Source organism: Telmatherina bonti (assembly GCF_933228915.1).
Source record: "Telmatherina bonti genome assembly, chromosome: 12".
Lineage (NCBI taxonomy): Eukaryota > Metazoa > Chordata > Actinopteri > Atheriniformes > Telmatherinidae > Telmatherina > Telmatherina bonti.
The window spans coordinates 30,004,719-30,027,064 of NC_136610.1; the positions used below are offsets into that span (position 1 = coordinate 30,004,719).

At 39.3% G+C, this 22,346-nt stretch overlaps 2 protein-coding genes across 6 annotated transcripts in view; one reads left to right on the forward strand and one right to left on the reverse strand.

Moving 5' to 3' along the window:
* Nucleotides 1-22,244, forward strand: part of LOC306763088 (gap junction alpha-3 protein-like) — a 50,437-nt gene extending 28,193 nt beyond the window's left edge. For 4 of the 5 annotated variants that reach the window (XR_013771513.1, XR_013771514.1, XR_013771515.1 and 1 more), the window contains one exon: nucleotides 22,106-22,244. The gene's annotated coding sequence lies outside the window, so the exon portion shown is untranslated. Of the gene's footprint in view, nucleotides 1-9,005; nucleotides 9,037-22,105 lie in introns of all 5 variants that reach the window. The other variant, XR_013771517.1, reaches the window with a different exon arrangement.
* mtnr1c (melatonin receptor 1C) lies at nucleotides 5,727-22,261 on the reverse strand (the record flags this gene model as incomplete). Its single annotated transcript, XM_079249775.1, has 2 exons — nucleotides 5,727-6,592; nucleotides 22,069-22,261. The coding sequence occupies 2 exons, from the start codon at nucleotides 22,259-22,261 to the stop codon at nucleotides 5,727-5,729; spliced, it is 1,059 nt and encodes a 352-aa protein (XP_079105901.1).
* Between the last annotated feature and the right edge of the window lie 85 nt (nucleotides 22,262-22,346).

The window sequence follows — 22,346 nt, forward strand, 5'->3', positions numbered from 1 at the left end:
TACCAAAGCAGAAAAGTAGAAAGACATATGTCAGCATGACTTTACAAAAGTGTCCAGTCTCACTAAAGATAAACTAAAAACTGCAATCAGATTTATCATCCAAAGGCCAAACATCGAACGTCATTACAGTGGAAAATGGATGAAAATCATATTGAATGTTGAATATTGTTAATGTTATTCCAATATTTTTTCTTTAACATCACGGTGGCCAGTTGCAAAATCCCCACAGGCTGGGAAAATATTTGTATGTGTCATAGAATGAACCAAAGGCGTCTTCATCACAGAGAAACATAGTAGTTAGTGTGTAACTGAAAATGTTTATAACAGAGGGGATTGTGTGCTCTGAAAATAAGTTCAGTACAGTAATCCAGCAGATTGCATAAATGTAAATATAGTGTTTCTTCATAATGCTATCGTCACAAACTGGCTGTAAAAAAAAAAAAAAAGACTCCATTTAAATTCTTTTGGTATTTTATGCTTATTATCCCACAAAACTTGGTGTTTTTGCTGCACTGATTCATTGACTAATGATTTGAGTAAATCTTTCATACCGTGAGGCATTGGGAATACTGTCAGCAACCAGGGAGCGTGGGAACATTTTGTCATGTAGAAGAGAGATTAATCTATAATCCCTTTTGCTGTATATCATCCAGTCTACAAATAAAGTCAAGTCAAATAATCACCACCAATTCCTTTTTCTGGCCCCTCTTTGGCTTCCTTGGACTCACTACACCTAAACCCTCCTGGTAGTGTTGCAACCCGCTGCCCAGCGGGTTATGTAGGAACACATCATATGCATGAGAACACAAGCATTGCTTAACCCGATGCACAAATCCATTAGGAGGCTTGCTATTGTAGCTGCCAGCCCACTGCTGTAAAACGCAATGATGTGCAAGAGCTGTAGAAATTCCTCTGTGCAATGAGAAGAGTTAAGTCTAGCTTCATTCAGCAGGCGAAAAAAAAAACCATCATGCCGTGCTAGCGTCGGGCTATATAATGCCCCATTGCTCATCTATTTTGTGTAAACCACATTTGTGGCGAAGTTGTCCTGCTGTGGAAGCAATCTTTTTCCCCTCGAGTGATTTGTTTCTTTGAGACCTCTCATGTAAATAAACCACTTACTCGTATAAAGGAAGATGGAAAATACAGAGGCGAGCATGAAGACCTTAGACAACCCTAGGTTTACAGACAGGGCAGAAATATTGAGTGAGATCAACAGAACAAAGCACAGAGGCTCCCTGAGACATTTACATAATACTCACCCGTTACTTTACATAAATAAAACCAACATTTTTCATATCATGTATTGACTCGTGTCTGGACTTTATGGGATGTCTTGACCTTGTGACTATGAGACACGTACTGTAGCAGCCAAAGGAAAACCGAGTTAGAGAGCCACTGTTAGAGATAAACCAAGAGCCCTGGAAAACCTCTGAGACGTCACAAAGAGACAGACTCACTTGTACAAATGAAACAGACGAAATAAAGTCATGAGTTATTAAGCATGTTATAGGATAGGGCAGCATGGATACATCTTGCTGTCCTTGAACATAACTGTAGGAAAAATGTCTTCACAAGCTATTGGCTTTCATATTAAATCACAGCAAAATGACAGCGCAGCTGCGTCAATGCATTTTTTCGTCCTGAAATCTGGATTGTACTCCTGTATTTTAATTATGGATTAATAAGGGAAAAAAGAGGAACTGCTTTACAAATACATTAGATTTGTAGCTGAATATAAATAATGGATGATCATCAGCCCTCAACATAGTCTTAAAAATAAATATTTGCATGCAGACATTTGAATCTGAAAGTATGAGATAACATTTCTATGTTATTCATAGGATTTTTTCTAAGTTTTGTGTTTTCAGAAGCTTATTTGCTTTTGTTTGTAGTCTTTTTATCGTCTTGCGCGGGCTTTCTGTGAAGAGCAAAAGAGGTATAATGCTATTAGCTATCATCTTCTGTCAACGTAGCTTCTTTTTCCAATTTTTTTAGAAAGACAATAGTCTAAATGCTATTTATATATTTTTATGGAATAGCAAGTTTTGTGCCACAAGATTTAAAAACATTGACTTCTTTCACTCAACATAAAGGGTTACATTAACCATGACTGTTTCTGGGAAAAACTCCATTTTGGATATAAAAATTTATTATTGATGATGTTTGGGTGCAGTGGCGAGTTAGTGCCTGAATGGTGTATTCAGTGTTACATGTGGGTATGAGAGTTTCCCTCTCAAAGCACAAAATTCAGGAAAGGAATACATTTAATAAATCAGTCACTAGCCCTGCGATGAACTGGCAAGCTGTCCAGGGTGTACCCTGCCTTTCGCCCAAAGACGGCTGGGATAGGCTCCAGCTCCCCACGACCCTTCATTGGATTAAGCGGTTAGGATAATGAATAAATGAATTAAATCAGTCTCTATTATTTACTGCAAAAAAAGGTGTTTATGTATATATTATATGTGTTAAATATTAATTCGTTCATTATCCGTACCGCTTGGTCTGATTAAGGGTCGCGGGGGAGCTGGAGCTGATCCTAGCAGTCTGTGGACAAGAGGCAGGGTACACCCTGGACAGCTTGCATGTCCAAAGTGTTAAACATACTAGTTATATAATATTCTGAAACCAACTGCATCAGTTTATGGTAAAACCTTTGCTTAAAACTTATTTAAGGGTCAAATAAAGATTTCAAAAGTTGCATTTGTCAAGAGGTACATGGTGATCTTACAGATGTTGTGTAACATCATCTTGGATGCTCCATACTCATGAATTTAACTGGAAAACCAGAGAAAGTTTCATTCCTTTGAATTATCTGATGACCTCAAAGTTCTTTTGAAATACTTGACTAAAATAGTTTGCAACTCCTTCCTGTTTTTATTTGTCATTTTCTTTAGGTTTGTTTGCTCTTTTGTTTTGAATAAATAGCAAGAATATCATAATCTCCATTTTTTTACCAGCATTGTCCCTGACTGCATGTGGCACAATGAAATGGTCATGAGGCAGAGAAGCACCAGCAGGTTTACATCCACGTGCCTTCACCGAGCTGGTTGCATCAGTTTCTAGATCACCTCAGTTTTACAACCAACCTGACAACTGAATCTGCGCTGATCATGGTTTGCCAAGTTATTTGATGATTTCTGATGTGTCCCCAGATTGCTCTTTATGTTTGTATGCTTTGTTGTTCGTCTCAAAACAATAAGTATCTAATTAACTTTCTTGGCTTCCTCCTACTTCTGAACTCATCTGACAATATCTTCATATTTTAAATGATCACGCAGTCCTCATGTCAAATTCTTTGGAAGAAACTAAGGTGCCTTAGGAGAGAAATATAAATTTGAAGCAGCAAGTAATGAAAGAGAAAGATAGATGTTAAGATGAAAGGGTAGATGGATGATCCATTTGTGTGTGACTGGTGGAATTGATGCTGTCACTTTGCCTGGAGCTGTTTAGCCGCTCACCTGTGGCTGACCTCGCACCGGCTTCTTCCTTCTTCCACATCACACACCGATTTGTAAGAAGCAGAAGTGCATGGTTTTTGTGCTGGTTTTTGTTTTTTTTTTGCTGTTCTGCAACTTGACAGCACCTGCTGTCAGCGTGAGTACTGAGCAAAGACCCTCTGATAGCCTGAGATTCCTGTTCCGCTTAATGCTTTAATAGTCTGCCACTGGACAACTATTCCAGCAGTAGCTGCTGCAGAGCACAGCAGAATGCAAAAGTCAGCCCGTGGCTCCATCAGTAAATATAAGTGAATATGAAATATGCTTAGAAATGTTCCAAATTTCAAGTTAGATGGTTGGAATGTGTAATCTTTTTAATATTTCAGCAACAGTGCATCATATCAAGAATGTGTCACGTTGACATCTTGGAGCCTCCCTGTGAGGTGAACTGTTCATAGTTTGTTTGCAGGGGGGGGGGGAGGCTGTCAAAGCTCATCTTGGGTAGGGTGACATGCACTCAGACACACTTGCGCTATCACAAAATTACATCTCTCTGGCCTCTGATGCATATCATGTCTTCCAGGCATTTAATAAACAAGAGAGCTAGCTTTGTTTATCATCCACTTTTCCTCTTTTCACAGTTTGTGCAGTTCTTAAATCACTCAAATTATTCTAAAAGTTGGAAGCTCAGGGCTTTAAACTTTTTGGTCCATTAGGCATACATTTGAGATAGTCTGAAGATCTAAAAGAAATGATTAGAAGCTAGGAGGAACACTAAATTTTACAAACAACGAGGCAATTTCTATGTACACATTAAGCTGGTTGAGATTTTTTTTCCCATTGATTTAAAACCAGAGCAAAAGGTCCCAAAATATTTCTGGTGTGTTTTGTATGTGCATAATTGCTTAGAAGACAAGCCTGAGGGTGAAACGGTTTCGTTGGAATTAATGACTCTGCATCCTCCATGAACATGAGCCAGAGATTTTCACACATGCTGAGGATGAAATGCAACTTTGAAACTTCACTACAGCTTGGACTAAAAACTAAAATCTGTTTCAGAACTGGCACATTGAATCCTCTAAGCAACTTAATCCAGATAAGAAACATTAAGCAATTGATAACTGATTCACCATGAATCTAAAAGGATTATATTCACGGAATAAAAACCAAGAAAAACTTGTGGCTTTTCCTTCATTAAATGCTACATTTACAAGCACACACAGCTGCAATAGAAAATACATTTATTTTCACTCTATGCTGCTCACATACTCATAATCGATCTGTGCAAATAGGTAGTGAGTCATTCTCGTGCACATGATGCACACATGCAGGGATGTACCCAAAGAAGTAGGCTATACAGGGTGCATGTATCTGAAATAAATACATAAAGAAAGTCCTTTTTTCACAGATGTCTGCCATCCTTCATGCAAATGTTGCTTGTTATCTTTGGACCTGTTTTGTCCTGATTGTTAAACACTTAGCTGGCCTGTTCATAAATGCAGTGCGATGAGGCAGTCCAAGTGGAACATTAAGTACTGGTGAGGAAACAGTGTCTTCAAATAGGGTTGTGTTAACTGTGCCTTTGAACACTCCCCCCCTCCACTCATCATATTTATGGCTTAATAATTAGTGTATTTCTGTAAGCTTTGACTCGGCAATTCATGCACATGACCTCACATGTCCCAATCATGAGCTCATGGGTTCCATTTGGAGGCAGCGCATCTTGCAAGGGTCCCCAAGGTCCTAAATTCCAAGGTTTAGCTGAGGGAAGACGATACTGCATATGCAGTACATCCTACTGGGAAACAAAGGAGTCTTTGTCAATCTCTCATTATGTGCCATGTAAATCTGAATAGCTACGTCAGACTTGCTAAAAATAAGAATATGATGGCCGTCCTCTCCTTGTGATTTTTTTATCCTTACAACAGGAAAATTCTGATTTTTTTTTAAAGATAAATGTATTTATATATCTTTTTTTTATGTTTGCCACCATAACAACTGTATTTGTGTATGACGTTTATTATTTGCATCATTTTCTTTTAGTTCTTCTCAATCATCTGCTTACCTGCTCTGCTTTCTGTTTGTATGTCAGTATAACACCTCCAGTCTCCTCCTCCCCCTGTGTTCATTTTTGCTGACTTGTACATTCACACCTTCTCACAATAAAAAAACAAAAAAAAAAAACAAAAAGAAAACACAACAACAAACAAAACAGGAAAATGATGCACATGTTGAGAAGGCACTGGGTGAACCATGGCACATCCACTCGCCCAGTTAAACCTTGATTTATACATTAATCTCTGCTATGTTGTTGTTAGTGATCGCCGGTGAAGGCTTACTCTTCAGTCCCTCCGTAGCGCACCTGGAGGTTTCCATAAGGAGCAAACGTGGAACACAAACAGCGAGGAGGATTGTTTTGTACTCCTTGCGGAAGTTTTGGTTTAGTAGTCCATATATGATGGCATTGAGGCAGCTGTTGAAGTATGCCATGAAGTAGCTTGTGACAAAGAGCCACTCAGGTATGTTGGGCGCAACTTTCACTGGGTTTATAGCAACAGCGAGGCCGATGAGGTTCAGTGGAGCCCAGCACACAGCAAACAGCACAAACACCATGAACATAGTCAGGAAGTTCCTCACGTCGCTAGGTTTCAGTCTCGTCCTTTGCTCGGGTTTAACCCGATGTTTCACTTGAATCACTAACACCCATATCCTCATGTAGCAGTAGGACACGACCAGTAAGGGGATGAGAAAGTGGATGATCACCACTGAGATGGTGTAGTATGAGCTGACTGTCTGAGCGAAGGTGCAGGAGTAGATGCGGGGGTCGTACTGTAAAGAGCCAATGAAGAAGTTGGGTACAGTGGCAATAGCTGTGAGCAGCCAAGTGAGGCCCAGGTAGCAGCAGGTGTTCCTTAGGCTGTACAGACGATCGTAGTGGAGGCTGTGGCAGATGTAGCAGTATCGGTTGATGGCAATCGCCGTGATGTTGAAAATCGAGCCAATGACGCTGAGGCCCATGATGAAGCCGCTGGCCTGACAGTGCAGATCACCCATGGTCCAGTCATTGTGGAAAATGGCTGTGAGGACCAGAGGGTAGGGGTACAGCGCCACCACCAGGTCTGCTACAGACAAGCTCACCACAAAGATGTTTCCTAAAACAACATGAGAGGTTAAGGTCACAGATAAGGCATAAAACTGGTATATAGTCATAGGAAATGACCAGAAAAGGAGAAATAATTTGGTTCTTGATGGAAGTGACAAACAACACATGGCATAACTGCAAGCTTGATTCATTATATAAAACGTAATGCATAATGCAGAAACCATACATTAAAGTTAAACCCATCATTCAGTAGCATGTAGAGTCACTAACTGAATAATGACTTGAATCATTTGCTAAGGTTATCAAGCTTTCACCATATTTATTGTGGAACTTTGTCCCACTCTTCTCCACAGCTTTGCTTTTGTTCATTAAGGGTAGCGGAAAATTGTCTTTTAAGGCCACATAGCTGAGTCAGGTTCAGGACTGGATTCAGGGAGTTGTAGGACTTTTACTTTGTTCTATTTCAGACATTTCATTGTAGATTTGCTGGTGTGTTTGGAACAAGAGTGCTGCGTAAGAGAAATGAAGAAAACCAATAATATCAGTTATTAAATATAACTCAGATTAAAATAGACTAAAATGTCCCTAAAAGGAATTGGGTTAAAAATAAATAAATGACTTATATAAACTTAGACAATTAATACTAAGTGAAAGCCTAATTTACAGGGTAAGTTTTGAACCTGCTCTTATAAATATGAATTTTCTATGCAGCCCTGGCAGGCTGTTCCAGAGGCAGGGACGACAACACTGAAAGGATGCCTTCCCATTGGTATGTGTCTTAACTTCCGAAAGGATCCATGAGCATTTATAAAGTAAAGCGGATTCAAAAGATAAGAAGGCCCAAAACCATTAAGACACTTATAAACTATTAAAAATGTCTTAAATCAGCTGTAAAATACACTGAAAACAACTATCATCTATGTTTCTCCTATCTCTTGGTTGGCTTGTTAGGCTTCATCATCCATAAAAATATCAGTTTGAATGTTTTTGTTGTGGCCTCTGGGACAGATTTTCATTAGTGTATCACTTCCTTTCAATAAATAATGATAAAATGAGCCTTAAGAGAATCATAAAATAAATATATAAAAACATAAATAAAAGGTTGCTGTGTTAAAAGACTTTTACTGAGGGGTATTAGATCACATTTCTTAAGTAAACCTCTTGTTTTCTTGCTTTCTTTCTTTCTTCTTTTTTAAAAAAAATTGTTTATCTAAAGGCCCTGCGATGGACTGGCAGCCTGTCTAGGGTGTCTCCTGCCTCCTGTCTAATGATTGCTGCATAAATTCCAGCTTCCTGTGACCCTTAGTTGAACTAATAGGTTAAAAACATAGGAGGATGGATTATTATCTAGTAACATCAATGGTGTTTATTAGATTTTAAAACCCTGCTGAGTGTTTACAAATCCTAGAACGGTTTAGGCCCAGAATACATCTGAGGTATGTTCAGACAATATAAACAAAGCAGAGCTCTTCGATCCAAAGACTCAGTTCAGCTAGTCCAGACCAGAGTCCAGACTAAACATGGAGAAGCAGCATTTAGCTGTTATGCTACAAACAAGTGGAACAAATTACCAGTGGAGATTTAACTTGCACCAAATGTAGACACTTTTAAATCCAGGTTTAAAAATGTTCTTTTCTCATGTGTCTATGTATGACATCTGTACAGTAACTTTTATTTCATCTAGAATTATTTTAATATAATTTATGGTTTTATTGTGATTTTGCTCTTCGTGTTGTTTTTTATGCTTTTTTTTTTTTAAACCATCTGTAATGCTTTTAATGTTTCCTGTAAAGCACTTTGAATTATCTGTACATGACAGGGGCAATAAAAATAAACTTGCCTTGCCTTAATGGGCCAGTTTTAACTCACATACAAGAAAAAAAAAAACTTATTTTTCAGCACTTTAATTTCATTAAACTTTGTCACAGCAGTGATGAAGCTTTTTAGTACTTTGGCATAAAACATAAAATCAGAAGATTTCTTGATGCCACTGACACTTGTCAAGGCAACCCTTGTGATTCCAGGAGTCATTTTGATGGTATTTGTTGCAGCTGCCTTGCAATCTGCATCAGGAGGTACTGACCTCCAACAGATTTTACCATCTTTGAACTTGGATCTTTCAGCAGTAGCAGCTTCACTACTAGTGACTTCCTCATCGAACTCATCAGATGTGTCTTCTGGATGATTCTCCACATTGTCTCCTGCTCATCTGGCTACGTTGCTTATTTTAATCAAAAATATTATCCTGAACTTGGCTTGTTGAAATGGTTCTTCTCATTTTTGCATGCTACAAATTGGAGATGTGCATTTATATTTGTGCAGGTATACCGGAAAACAATGCAAAATGTGAATCCTGTAACGCTCATATGATTGGGAGAGGAGCAGGGTGTCAAAATTTTGGATGAAACATTTCTGCTTTCAGTTTTCACTCTAATTATTGCTTCATAATCTCATTTTTACAGCTGGGACAAAGCTAACATTAACAGTACAAAGGTAAGAATTTACAGAAAAAGTTTTTTTCTTTATTTTGAAGACAGTTTCCTGACAAAGTTTAAAAAACGACTTGATGCAATAAAATATATATGGTTCTTTTATGCATTTAAAACTTTAAAACTCTGGTCACTGCAGACCCTAAAATAAGAGGAAGTTTAATTATAAATTCAAACAGCAATTGCCTTTGCTGGTTTCACCTCAATTTTAATGTATTTCATAATGAAAAAACAGCAAAGACATGTAATCCTGCTTTTACATTACTTTATTTTGGGCTCATTGTTAGTAGATGAACTAATATTTAGGATTTCATTACTGATCTTACAGGAAGACAGCAACTATAAGGTTGCTGGTTGAATCTTTGAACAAATTTATCAGTTTCTCTCGGATCGGCGGCCTCAGGAGAGTTGAAAGCTACCTGTTGCTGTGTAGTGAAGCTAAACTCAGCCTGCAGATGCTTATACAAGTCTGAAGTAAAGTTATTTTCTGCAGAGTGAAACACATTACCAGTGAGGCATTGTATGCATTTTTTCCAGTGAAAGCTCTTGTGTTTAGAGTTCACCTCCAAGTTTTAATATCAGTTTCAGACAATAGAAAACATAACAGTGATGTCTGTTTTAAACTCCTTCAGGTGGTTAACATTTGTTTCTCGTGAAACATCTTAAACATTGGCTGTGATGTCTAAATTGTCATACCCATTATGGAGTTTTAATTTTCCAGTGAGCACCATTATAAATTAAAATTCAATACTTCTATGTTTTTATTCTATACACTGAAGGCGTAAAGCTGAACCACTACAAACCCAGTGCAAGGTGTAAGAAACTTAAGAGTGCAGAACTTGTCAGCAAGATGTTGGAAAACCCTCTTATTTTAATCAGATGTGTTGCAAAAGGGAAAACTCTAAAGCCTATAAGACACTGGTGCAAGGTCTGGAGCTGGTGATCCCTGATTTGGACCATGATGTATACACTTGTCATCGTGCACCGGTTCAGTCACTTATTATCACAGATAGCTAATCAGCCAGACATGGCAGTGACTCAGTGCATTTAGCCATGTAGACATGGTGAATTTGAATTATAAAGCGAGCATCGGAATGAGGAAGGATGGGGACTTGTGTAACTTGGATGTGACACAGTTGTTGGTGGCCATAAAGACAGACAGGCTGGTAGTTCAGAAACTGCTGATCCACTGGGAGAGTTTATAGAGAAGGGTCTAAAAAAAGAAAAATACTGTGAGCATCAGTTGCAGAGGAGAAGGGGCAGACTGAGTGGAAGCCACCTCTGAAAGAATAACACGTGCAGGTGTTAGCAGGTGTTCTAAGCCAGCCAAAGACAGCACCATGGGTGCCACTCTTGTCAAGTTTCAGTGTTTCTGAGTCTCATGCAGCACCTCTCACATGTGGATTACCTGCAAGGTTCTGTGCTTGGTCCTTTTCTTTTCTCTTTGTATCTACTTCCTCTTGGCTCTATTCTATGAAAACATGGCCTCTCGTTGCATTTTTATGCCGTCAACATCCAAATTTACATGCCAATAAAGAAGATGGGTAATGCTTACTCTGCAAACCAGCTACTACACTGCATAGCTGAAATCATGACTTGGATGTCAATCCATTTTTTTGCATATAAATGACAAAAAGACAGAGATTACGTTTTTCTGACCTAGAGATGTCGCTGAAGCCCTTATTGATCCGACTCCTTTAAGCCCATATCTGATGCAGACAGCAACAAACCTGGGTGTGATGGAGATGTGTGACTCCATCACCAAGTACTGCTTTATAGTTGATGCAAAAGGTATGTGATGACACTGAGTAAGCACACTGATCAATTGTTTATTGAAAATGTTTAAAATCAAATATTGATAGGTATTTGTGGAGGGGGACTGGCCATCCTTCCTCTGTGAAGAAAGTTTTAGGTACCATTGCTTGATTAGAAAACTTCCTATACATTTGTTTTATTTTCTTAACAACTAAAGTTACTACTTACCTCTTGTGGTCTTGGATGAGCGCAGGAGCTAAAAGAGGGGGGGGATGTAGTTTAAAGATTAATTAATTTTATGTATGTAACAAGGTTTGATCGTCACTGACTGATGGGTATATATAAAAAGAGATGTTTATATGTAAATATTTATGCTTTGTTGTGTTTAATGCTTTTAAATAGGTGTTAGTATTTTGTGGTTGGTAATTGTAGCCCCACTTTAATGGGCTGATCTCTTAAGATTGACAGCAAGAGAGTATAAAAGCCTGCTGTATCTGTGTGGAATGTGAAATTGGTTGGAAAGTACATCGAAATAAAGAGTCATACTCATTGTTGGATTATAAAGCAGTCTCATGCCTCTTCATATTAATCATATGACTGACGGCTAACTGACACTGGGTGTGAGAATTGACAGTGACCCTAATTTTGATGCACAGGTCACTTCAGTCGCGAGATCCGTCTTCTTTCATCTGAGACAATTAGCGAAAGTTAAACCTCTTCTTTCTTTGCATCACTTTGAGATTTTAATTTATGCTGTTATTACAACTCATGTAGACTACTGTGATGCACTTTATGTTGGTCTCAGCCAGTTGTTACTCACTCGACTTCAGCCGGTTCAAAACGCTGCTGCTTGACTCTTCACCGGTACTAAAAAACGAGAACACATCACTCCAGTTTTATCTTCATTTCATTGGCTTCCGGTTTGTTTTGGAGTTGATTTTAAAATTCTTCTTTATGTTTTTTAATGTCTTCATGGCCTTGCACCCCCCTATCAGTCTGACTTGCTCCATCCCTACGTTCCTGCCTGTTCTCTTCAACTGTTGTTTACTGTCAGAAAGACAAAGAAGTCGAGAGGCGATCACGCTTTTCAGTTGTTGATCTTAATGAGCTGCCTTTGCACAACAGGCAGACAAACTCATTTCCAGCTTTTAAATCGTCTCTTAAAATACATTTTTTTCCATTTGGCTTGTAAATCAGTTTGAGAGGCCGCTTATTTGATTGTTTTCTGTTTTATATTTTGTTTTTTAATGAACTTATTCCACGTATTTTAAATTATCCTGTGTTTTAATTATTTTATGTGGTTATGTGCAACACTTTGGCCAATCTGGATTGTTTTAAAGTGTTCCATAAATGAAGAGGAGTTGATCTGACTTGAGTCAAGTAAGACCAGGAAACAGAGGCTACAAGTTACAGACTTATCAAAACTGCCAATATAGGACCGACAAAACATTGCTCTGATGAGTCTCAGTTTCAGCTGCCACATTTAGGGTCAGAACTTGGAGTAAACAACAGGATGAAAACATCCTGCCTTGCGTCAATAGTTCAGACTGCCGCTGGTGTTGTAATGGTGTGGGAAATTTGTTCAGACCACACTTTGTGTCTCTTAGAATCAACTGAGCATCCCTGAATGGCAAAGTCCACCTGAGTGTTGTTGCCGACCATGTTGATGTCATTACAACATCAGTGATCTCTTTTTAGAATAATGCAAAATATCTATATGAACCAAAGTCTCAGAGGACTGTTTCCAATACCTAGTCGAATCTATTCCAACTTGGTACAAACAAATTATACCTGATAAAGAGGTCCATCTGTTTATATAGATTGAAAATAGACAGTATAGCTGTAACAAACTACTTAAAAGGCTAGTTTTTATTTGCAATGGAAACTATTTTAATGAAATCTTAGAAAAGATCTTTATCGTGCTGGAAGAAGTCACCAGAAGACGGGTCATAAAATGGTGAACAAAGGCTTCTGAAAGCTTAGTACTATATGGCAAATGCTTGTTTCCGCTCGTAAAACTCAGAAGCACATTTAGTCAAGGCGATTACAAGTAAAGATAGCTTTTCTTTTTCCTTATAAAAGGTTCCTCACAATAGAAATCAGCCTGTTCCCATTTCAGAGCTTCTTTTGCCCCCCGGGATCAGCTGGTCACACACATTGAAAACAACTTAAGTCCATAAAAAGGAGGACATGAGTGAATTTAGTGTCAAATTACTTCCAACCAAGTTCCTGTCCTCTTGAGATCAGAGCTGAGGCTGGTGTGACACTGGAGCTCCTCAGAAGACATGAATCATAGAAAATGACATCTAACATTGTTACAGAGCAGCTGTTCCTGCAGGGAAGGAATAAAACAATAAATCAAATCTTAATGTTGCATCAAACTACGAGATACAGAACATAAACTTAAAGCAATGCTGGTTTGGTTTTCTCCGAAATAACAATGAACTTCTGATAACTTTGAGTACATGTTGTGAAATACAGGCTTAATTTTCTGTAACTAATTTCATTCAAAGTAAGACTCACCATAAAATTAAAATGTTGTCCATAAAGATAAAGTGTTTAACATTCTTATGGTTTGTTTTGGTTTTTTTTTTTTTAACTTTTCTGCAACTTTAAATGTTTTTTTTTAATTAATCTTTTTCAGATTCTGGGTTGACTCCCCTTCATACTGATCTGATATGACTTAAACCATGACTCCAAATCAGTCATGTCCAAAGCTGGAATTTTATCAGCAGAAAAGCTCTGGTTCCACTGGGAAACAGTTAACAATCGATCCAGATCCTGCAAGTAGGGAAAACACTTCTGCAAAACTTAAAGAAAGAATTATTTCTCTTCTGTGACAACACCAGCTGGTGGTTATCATTGCTAGTTTTTTTCCATTTGGCTTGTAAATCAGTTTGAGAGGCCGCTTATTTGATTGTTTTCTGTTTTATATTTTGTTTTTTAATGAACTTATTCCACGTATTTTAAATTATCCTGTGTTTTAATTATTTTATGTGGTTATGTGCAACACTTTGGCCAATCTGGATTGTTTTAAAGTGTTCCATAAATGAAGAGGAGTTGATCTGACTTGAGTCAAGTAAGACCAGGAAACAGAGGCTACAAACTGTAACTAATTTCATTCAAAGTAAGACTCACCATAAAATTAAAATGTTGTCCATAAAGATAAAGTGTTTAACATTCTTATGGTTTGTTTTGGGGTTTTTTTTTTTTACTTTTCTGCAACTTTAAATGTTTTTTTTTAATTAATCTTTTTCAGATTCTGGGTTGACTCCCCTTCATACTGATCTGATATGACTTAAACCATGACTCCAAATCAGTCATGTCCAAAGCTGGAATTTTATCAGCAGAAAAGCTCTGGTTCCACTGGGAAACAGTTAACAATCGATCCAGATCCTGCAAGTAGGGAAAACACTTCTGCAAAACTTAAAGAAAGAATTATTTCTCTTCTGTGACAACACCAGCTGGTGGTTATCATTGCTAGTTTTTTTCCATTTGGCTTGTAAATCAGTTTGGTGGTATAATAGTGTTGTATTATACTGGTGTTGTATTTGCATTTTGTTAGGAATTAGTCACCTTTACAACTAAGCAGCCTACAGCTTGTTAAGCCGAGCCAAAATCCTGCAGTATTCTCCTGTTGATATTCAGTCACTTTGAGTTGTTTGGTGGGATAAATGACTGCACTTTCCCAAGCAGTATGATAAAACAAGATACTACCAAAAAGCCGTGGACCCCCTGCCTCACTCCATGCCAAAACCAAGGTTGGTTTTATGCCCTTGGTCTTGTCATGTCCCGCCATTTGCTTCAATTAAACAGAAGTTAATTATAGCCATACTTTTTAAAGGATAACAATTATTCATTTTATTTATGCTGCAGCATAGTGATGAATCATCTATGCTGCAGCGTTTCTCAGGCGAATGCACTTCAACTCATCTCAACTATCCATCCATCCATTCTCCGCCACCTATCCGGGTTTGGGTCGCGGGAGCAGCATCCTAAGCAGGGAAACCCAGACTTCCCTCTCCCCAGCCACATTTGTCAACTCTGCGGGGAGGATCCCGAGGCGTTCCCAGGCCAGCGTGTCCTGGGTCTTCCCCGGGGTCTCCTCCTGTAGAGACGTGCTCCAAACACCTCACCAGGGAGGCGTCCAGGAGGCATCCTAACCAGATGCCCGAGCCACCTCCACTGGTTCCTCTCGATGCGAAGGAGCAGTGGCTCTACTCTGAGCCCCTCCTGTATGACCGAGCTCCTCACCCTATCTCTAAGGGAGAGCTCGGCCACCCTGCAGAGGAAACTCATTTCAGCCAACTGCATACGAGATCTCGTTCATCTCAACTTGAATAGAATAGAATAGAATAGAATAGAATAGAATAGAAACCCTGTGTCTGAACATGGCTTCAATTTTAACAATAACACGTGCTCTGTAGAAAGCCTTAAGGGCCCATTGTGTCGTATATGGACCCCTGATAAGGTATCACAGCTCTTGAAAAACCAGCATCCCCAAGCAGGTCCCACAGGTGATCTGTTGGGTTAAGGTCTGGACTCAGAGCTGAACAGTCAATCCTCTTCACTCCCAAATTCTGGAGGTACTCTGTGATGATCCTGGGTTAGTGAAGGAGAGCACTGTCACACTGGAGGGTGGAAATGGTGTTTCAACACTGGCTCCATAAGCTCATTCCAATATGTCTGTCTATCATTCAGCCAATCAGGTGCCAGTCACTCTTCTATGACTATACACACTTCGCCCTGAATCACCAGGGTAACATTGCAGGGGATTTCAGTACATTTTTTTGGACACATATTCTGTGTTGCTCATTGCACAGAAACACGATCTTTACAAGTTTCCTTGTTTCAAAGATAGCTAAGCAGTCTTTCCATATGTATAAGAAAACACCAATCAGTGTTTTTAAGGGGGAGAAAAAAAACAACCAAACAGAAATTTCCTTACTTGTTTTGCTATTTATTTAACAGCTAACCTATTTCTTTTAAAAAAAAAATCCAGCCTTGTAAATACTGTTTTATTCTTACCCTTCAAACTGACAGAGGTTTTAAGTTGTTGTTGCTTTTTATTATTATATTTATTATGGATTTCAGATTTTCCCACCAACCTGTGCAGTCAGCGACAGTCAATTTACAACTCTCTAAAACAGCACGAGGCATCTCTCAAGCCTGCTGAGATAAAAATAAACAGCATTTGTTCTTCATCCCCGAGTCAGCTCAGTGGGCAAATCTGTCAGATTGCATTTGTGACGCTCCCAGCACTCACTGTGTGCATTTGTCATTGTGCAGAGGTTTGATTCCTGGTTGACATCATGCGGCTCAGTGCTATCATTTGCGCTGGCCGGACGGGGCATGCTCCGGCTTTGCAAGTTCTATCTGACTGAACCCTCTGTCACACATTGGGTCCAGAGGATGAGGTAAGTGCTAAAACACCGCTGAGAGGATTGCTGCGATGCAGCCAGAGGACAGCCTTTGTTTTGTTGGCATCCATTATTAAAACAGTGGACAAACCATTACCTCCCTGTGTGTAATTAACCAACTTGGCCAAAACGGTCTCATCATCATGCCAAGTGCTGAAAAAAACATTGTTTTTCAAGCATAAAATAGAAAGATGTTCCATCACCTGCACACAAACAAAGAGTTGTGCCACCTGACCTCTTATGGAGCTATAATTATCGAGTTTGAGTTGAACGCGGCTAAACCTGAACGCTGATCCGTTACAGGCCAGCGGGCACAGCTGACATGGAGCCTTTAACTTCTCTGGCACTGCTCTGTAATTATTTGATTTTACAGCAAGCTGCACCCGCACAAAACTGTCAGCTGAGTGAAATGTTGTTCAACGAATCCCTGTTTTACGTGTCTCCTGAGAGCCCAGCAGCCACCCAGCGATCACCCCCTCCCTTGTGTATTTTCCCTTTTTGGTGAATGAAACACTGTGCCCCCCGCCCCCCGCCCCCCGCCCCCCCCCCCCCCCCCCCCCCCCCCACACACACACACACACACACACACAGGGACACTCCTGCGCACCAGACTGCAGCACATATGTGACAAAAACTGTCCCACAGCCTCACTTCCGTAACACAAAGCTGAATATGTCTTTTTAAGCAGGATGTGTACACAGCTTATGTGCAGTCATGACCAGCAGAACAGCAAAAAAAAAAAAAAGGAGCAACATAGAAGATTAAAACACACTGACACTGAATGCAAACTAAAACCAAAACAAAATCCTGTCGCTTTTAAATATCGCAGTTTCCATGACTGCATGCACACATGCACCTCAGGGGTTTCTGTTCCTGTATCCCACCCACCGTCTGTGTCCCATCACTCTCACCGCTCCTTACTGGAACCGTGACACACTGTACTACGCTTTCATTCACTCGTCTATATTTAAGCACTTTTGAAGGAAATGGGGATTTTTTTTTTTTTTCTAAAAAAAGTGTGGGAGTTCTGTCATCGCTTAAATCCGGCTGAATGTCTGTAGCACGCGCTCTGTTTATTGCTACATGAGGATATTTCAAATAAGATTACATTCCTGTTGGTCAAGTTATGATAAATAAGCAAGAATAACCTTTCAGCAAGGGCATTAACGCTGATGAATTTGTAGTGATGACTGCATGAACTTGTGTGCAAGGGGCCAGAGAATTTAGCGAAGTTTAACATTAAACTGACGTGAGCTGCCTTTTGGTCATACAGCCCACTATGAGCTCGGCCAAAAAACATCATCGTCATCATCACAAGCTGTCCACCAATCAGGTCCATGTGTCTGAGAAAGTAAGACTCACTGGCCCCTGAGAGGAATCTGAACATCAGGACACTGTTGAGGAAAACCGCAGAGATGGAAGAGGATGAATGTGAAGCATGCTCGTTTCAAGTGAGGAACCTCTTCCACATTTCAGAGATTAGCTGCAACGTAAAAAAAAAAATGAGACTAGCTCTCCAAGTGTGATCGAGTCAGATATTCCTAATATAGTAATATCCACGTAATGCTCCTTGTTACCACATCAAAAAATTCATTCATTCATTTTCTGAACCGCTTAATCCAATTCAGGGTCGCGGGGAAGCTGGAGCCTATCCCAGCTGGCTTTGGGCGACAGGCAGGGTACACCCTGGACAGCTCGCCAGTCCATCGCAGCACATCAAAAAATGACATCTATAATTTTGTTTTCAGGAAAAAAAAGAGAGACATGTTTAATGTAGTGTGCTAAGTGATATTCCCCATGGATCTGCGCTGTCAATTTAAATCGTCTGCTGGTCTGACTCACAAAGTCCACTCACTCAATTAACCCTCCCTTTGGATTTTTTTTCCTTTCTTTTTGTTTTTGTGTTTTGTGTTTTTTTCAGAAGGGGTCAGAGGGGATGTATTCATAACTGTGAAGGGGCCAGGAAGGGTGTAATGCATGATTAGCAAAACTGAAATCTTTCTTTAATGATATACATGACCTACAGCTCTGAACACAGTGCTACACACACACACACACATAGGCATGCTGGCTCATGCTTCTGTTTTTCTTTTCCATCTGCTCCCTTCATCCTTTTCTCTTTTTTTTTTTTCATTTTGTGAGTGTATTTTTAGTATGGTTAACCCCAGTGGGAAACTCCAGTATTAACATCCTATTGGCAGTCCTGCAGTGTCATGCTCTGCACACTGAAGTGAGGACTGTAGCTTCTGTAAAATTCGCACACTTGAAAGATATTTAACAGCTGGGACAATGCACAGTGAGGTACCAGTATTTTCTGTGAGCACTGACATCATTTAGATAAAACGAGGTACCAGCACCTACCAAAAGCACGCATGTGCACACATGTGTTTGTTGTGGATAGTGCAGGGATGCGCAGAAGCAGCAGCGTGTAAAGCGTGTGTATTGAGGTGAAGCTGAGCGGAAAGGTCCTGCTGTTGTGTGAAGAAAAACCAGCAGTCTGAAAAATATGGAATAGACAGAGGAGATATGATGTTTTAAGCATTTCTACTCTCCAAAATAAAGTAAAAAAAAAAAAAAAAAAAAGATAAAATAAAATACGACGAGTAAGGTTTTAACATGCTGTGAATCATAATTTGTACTTTTTATATGCTGCAAAAATGGAATCTTGTTGCATTATAATGCACCTCACAAAGCAGTCATCTATCATATAAATGGATTTTTTGCGGTAGATGGCTGTTCAGAGCTCTTCCACTGGTTTCTCACTTTCCGTTTGGAAACTCTGTACAATTAAACATTCATACAAAGTGAGCCAAAGCTATAAATAACTTGTTAAGAACAGAGAGGAGATTGTTGATCAGCCAACAGCAGTAAAATTTCAGTCACTTAAGGACACACTTGTAAAAAAAAGAAAAAAAAAAGATGGCAGGATAGTCTCTAAGCCTCTGCTGGAGTTTCAGGTTACTGTATACAAGCTAAGCAATGGACCACCACCACACTGGGGAGGATTCCTGTGTGACTGGACCTGTCAGTCAGTTCATTTAGACCCAGAGAAAAGGGAGATCTGCATCAACCACAGGGCCCACAATCCGCCATCATGAGGCCGCTGACTCTTGCCCTATTGTTTGCGACAAGCCAACTGTGTCTCTTCTGCAAAGCATAAAATCAAAGTATTCTTCGGAGAGCCTAAACCTTTTGCCAAAATGTCCCTGGTTGAGCACATTAAATGCGTTATGTAAGGTATTTGAAATTGTAATTAAAAGCTCGTTATTCCAAGCACTCGTTGACCTAATCCAACAGCCTCATTCACATGTTCTCATTAGCAATGCATTATGTTGTGATCACTGAGTTTTAGGCTATCGTCTGAGCAGATGGCTTCCCTGACTTTACAGGCTCTAATGGCCACAGTGCATGCAGCTCGTCCTGCAGGACCTTCAAGTTCAAAGCTGTACAACATCAAATACATAGTTGTTGTCGCTCTCAGATCTGCCTGTGAGACATTTCTGTAAACATATCTCTGTGCTCTGTTCTTTTTTTTTTTTTTTTTTTTTTAAATTCAATCACAAGATTTGGTAGAATTAATGTGAAACACGCTCGTAAATCTGTTGTAATTAAAGAACAGGATGTGCGTGGTTTACAAAGACTTCTTATGCAAAACAGAAAACAAAAACAGACTATTTTGTGACTGTACATTAACTGGTTTTGCATATGTTTTCCTCTAGATGGAAACACTGTAAAGACAATGCATCTCTTTTTATCTCTACTTTTATGCACAGAGATAAACACGTATAATTGTTTAGCAGAGGGGGCAAAGGACAAACCTGAATCCATGAACCCAGCAGTGACAAGATCTGGTGGCTGTACAGATACTGGTGACACCACACTGGCATGGTCTGGATCCATTTATCCGCTCAGAGTGAAGGGTCACTGCAAAGCAATACAAAGCTGTCCTCTGTGATCATTTCTATTCTATAGCATGTTGACCACTTCTGCCCTGATGGGAGGGGAGTCTTTACCAGAATGTTCCCATCAATAGGATGAGAGAAGGTCACACAAAGGCTTTATGAATCCTAAAATCATGTTAAGTATGCACTAAAGCATCTTTAGTTCTTAGATTGCAACATAAATTGAAGTTTTTGAACTAAGTGTTGAAGACAGCTTTCTAGTACCAAAAATATATCTCCAAAAAGAATATTGTTCAGTCCCCTCCAGCGGAGCTCTAAAGAATTTATGCAACCATAAAAAAGGTGGAATTGATGCTGTTCTGGCCACACATGGCGGTCGAAGCCTGGTTTACACCTTTAAACCCAATAACCATTGTGCCCTGCTCAAATTTAGTACCTTCTGGTGACCTTCATGGCTAAAAGAGCCCCTGCACAAAAAATGCTATAAAAGCATGAGAAAGGGTTTTTTTTCCATTAATTATTTAATAAACAACTTCCATCATGCTCTCTTTTGGCTATGAAGGTTACCAGAAGGCAATTATAATGATCAAATGTAACATGATAGGAAAAGATGCAGGATGTCAGAAATATGTCCAAAAAGAAAGTTGAATCAATGCTGCTAGCTGCAACACAGCCAAAATGATCACCAAGTGCACAAAAAGGTTGAGAAAAAATGTGTCCAGGAGGACATGAGGGATCAGATTCACAATTTCATGCATCTGCAGTTCAAGACTGATGCAGCATACCAATATTCATTTTTAACTGTGATGTTTAATAGCTTTATAGCTCTTTTGTTGTTGTAAAAATGATAAACAGTTGTTAACAACAAATATAAAATGTTTCAGCTTTAAATTAGTTATATATGTATATATATATATATATATATATATATATATATATATATATATATATATATATATATATATATATATATATATATATCAAAAGGGAACATAAAGTCGAACATATGTATGTGTGTATATATGTTTGTATTTATACACACACATATTTATATAAACATACATATATGTATATACATGACTGTATGTTCTCAGAGTGGGCTGAAAACTGATTATACTGGGTGGAAAAAAAGGATCCAGACTGAAGCAGAGCTGTTGTTCTCTAGATAAAGTAAGAATCACCTTGATAAACCATGACACATAAGAGCTACCGTCTATTTCAGTGTAGCTATTTATGGATCCATTCACAGCAAGAAAAAGCAGAAACAAATTTTTTAAATTGGGCAAAAAAAATGAAAAGAGAATAAGTTTGACTAGATAAGATCTCCTAACTTTTGCCACATTATTGCCAGTATGATGAAGGAAAATGCGAGGTTGTGATTGATATAAAACCTGTACAAAGACACATGGGAGCTATATCAGAGCACCCCTCACCTTGGCTGCTCGTGGGATGCTTCAGGTCATGATATAAAGAGGTGGTGTGATTTATCTGGGATGGAGACACCAAGGGTAAAGCCAGATTGAGCGAAGAGGGTGTTATTATTTATAGAGAGCTATGAAGGCAGGCATGCAAGGCTGTGGAAACTCCATCACACTGAGACTGAGGCTCAATTCAGATAGCAGCCTGCCTGTGAAGCAAAGGGGTCACAGGCTACATGTTACATCATTTAGTTGTGAATGAAGCGAGTAAAGCAGGTTGGATCCCACATACAGTGGGACAGAGAGCAAAAACAGAGAGCGTATTTCTTTTTTCCTTATTTTTTTTAGGAGTAAAGTCAGCTGTTGGACATGTTTTTCTGAAATAATAAGCCAATTATTTCGATATCTCTTTTTAAAATCAGATTAAAGAACTAGTTTGTGTTTGACCCCAAGAGGTGTACCTTCCCTAAAACAATTCCATCATTTTCTTGACACCAAATTAAAGTCGAAATCAACTCCTCTTCTTATCTTTGTGTCTCACCTGCATTCCTGAGTTTTTTGTTCCTGTACACGGACAGAATGACGAGCACATTGCCCAGGATGTCCACCACTATGGTGAAGATCAGCACGCTGGCCAGCGCAGTGGACACTCCGGCGGATGAAGCGCTCAGCTCGCAGCCGCTCTCATTCCGCGAACAGTTCGAGGCGTTCGCATCCCTCACCTCCAAGTCCATCTCCCCTCAGGATGCAGCGGCCATCATGGCAATAGGTACACCGATGTTCAGTTAAAAGACAGGGGGGAAAAAGAGAAAGGACAGA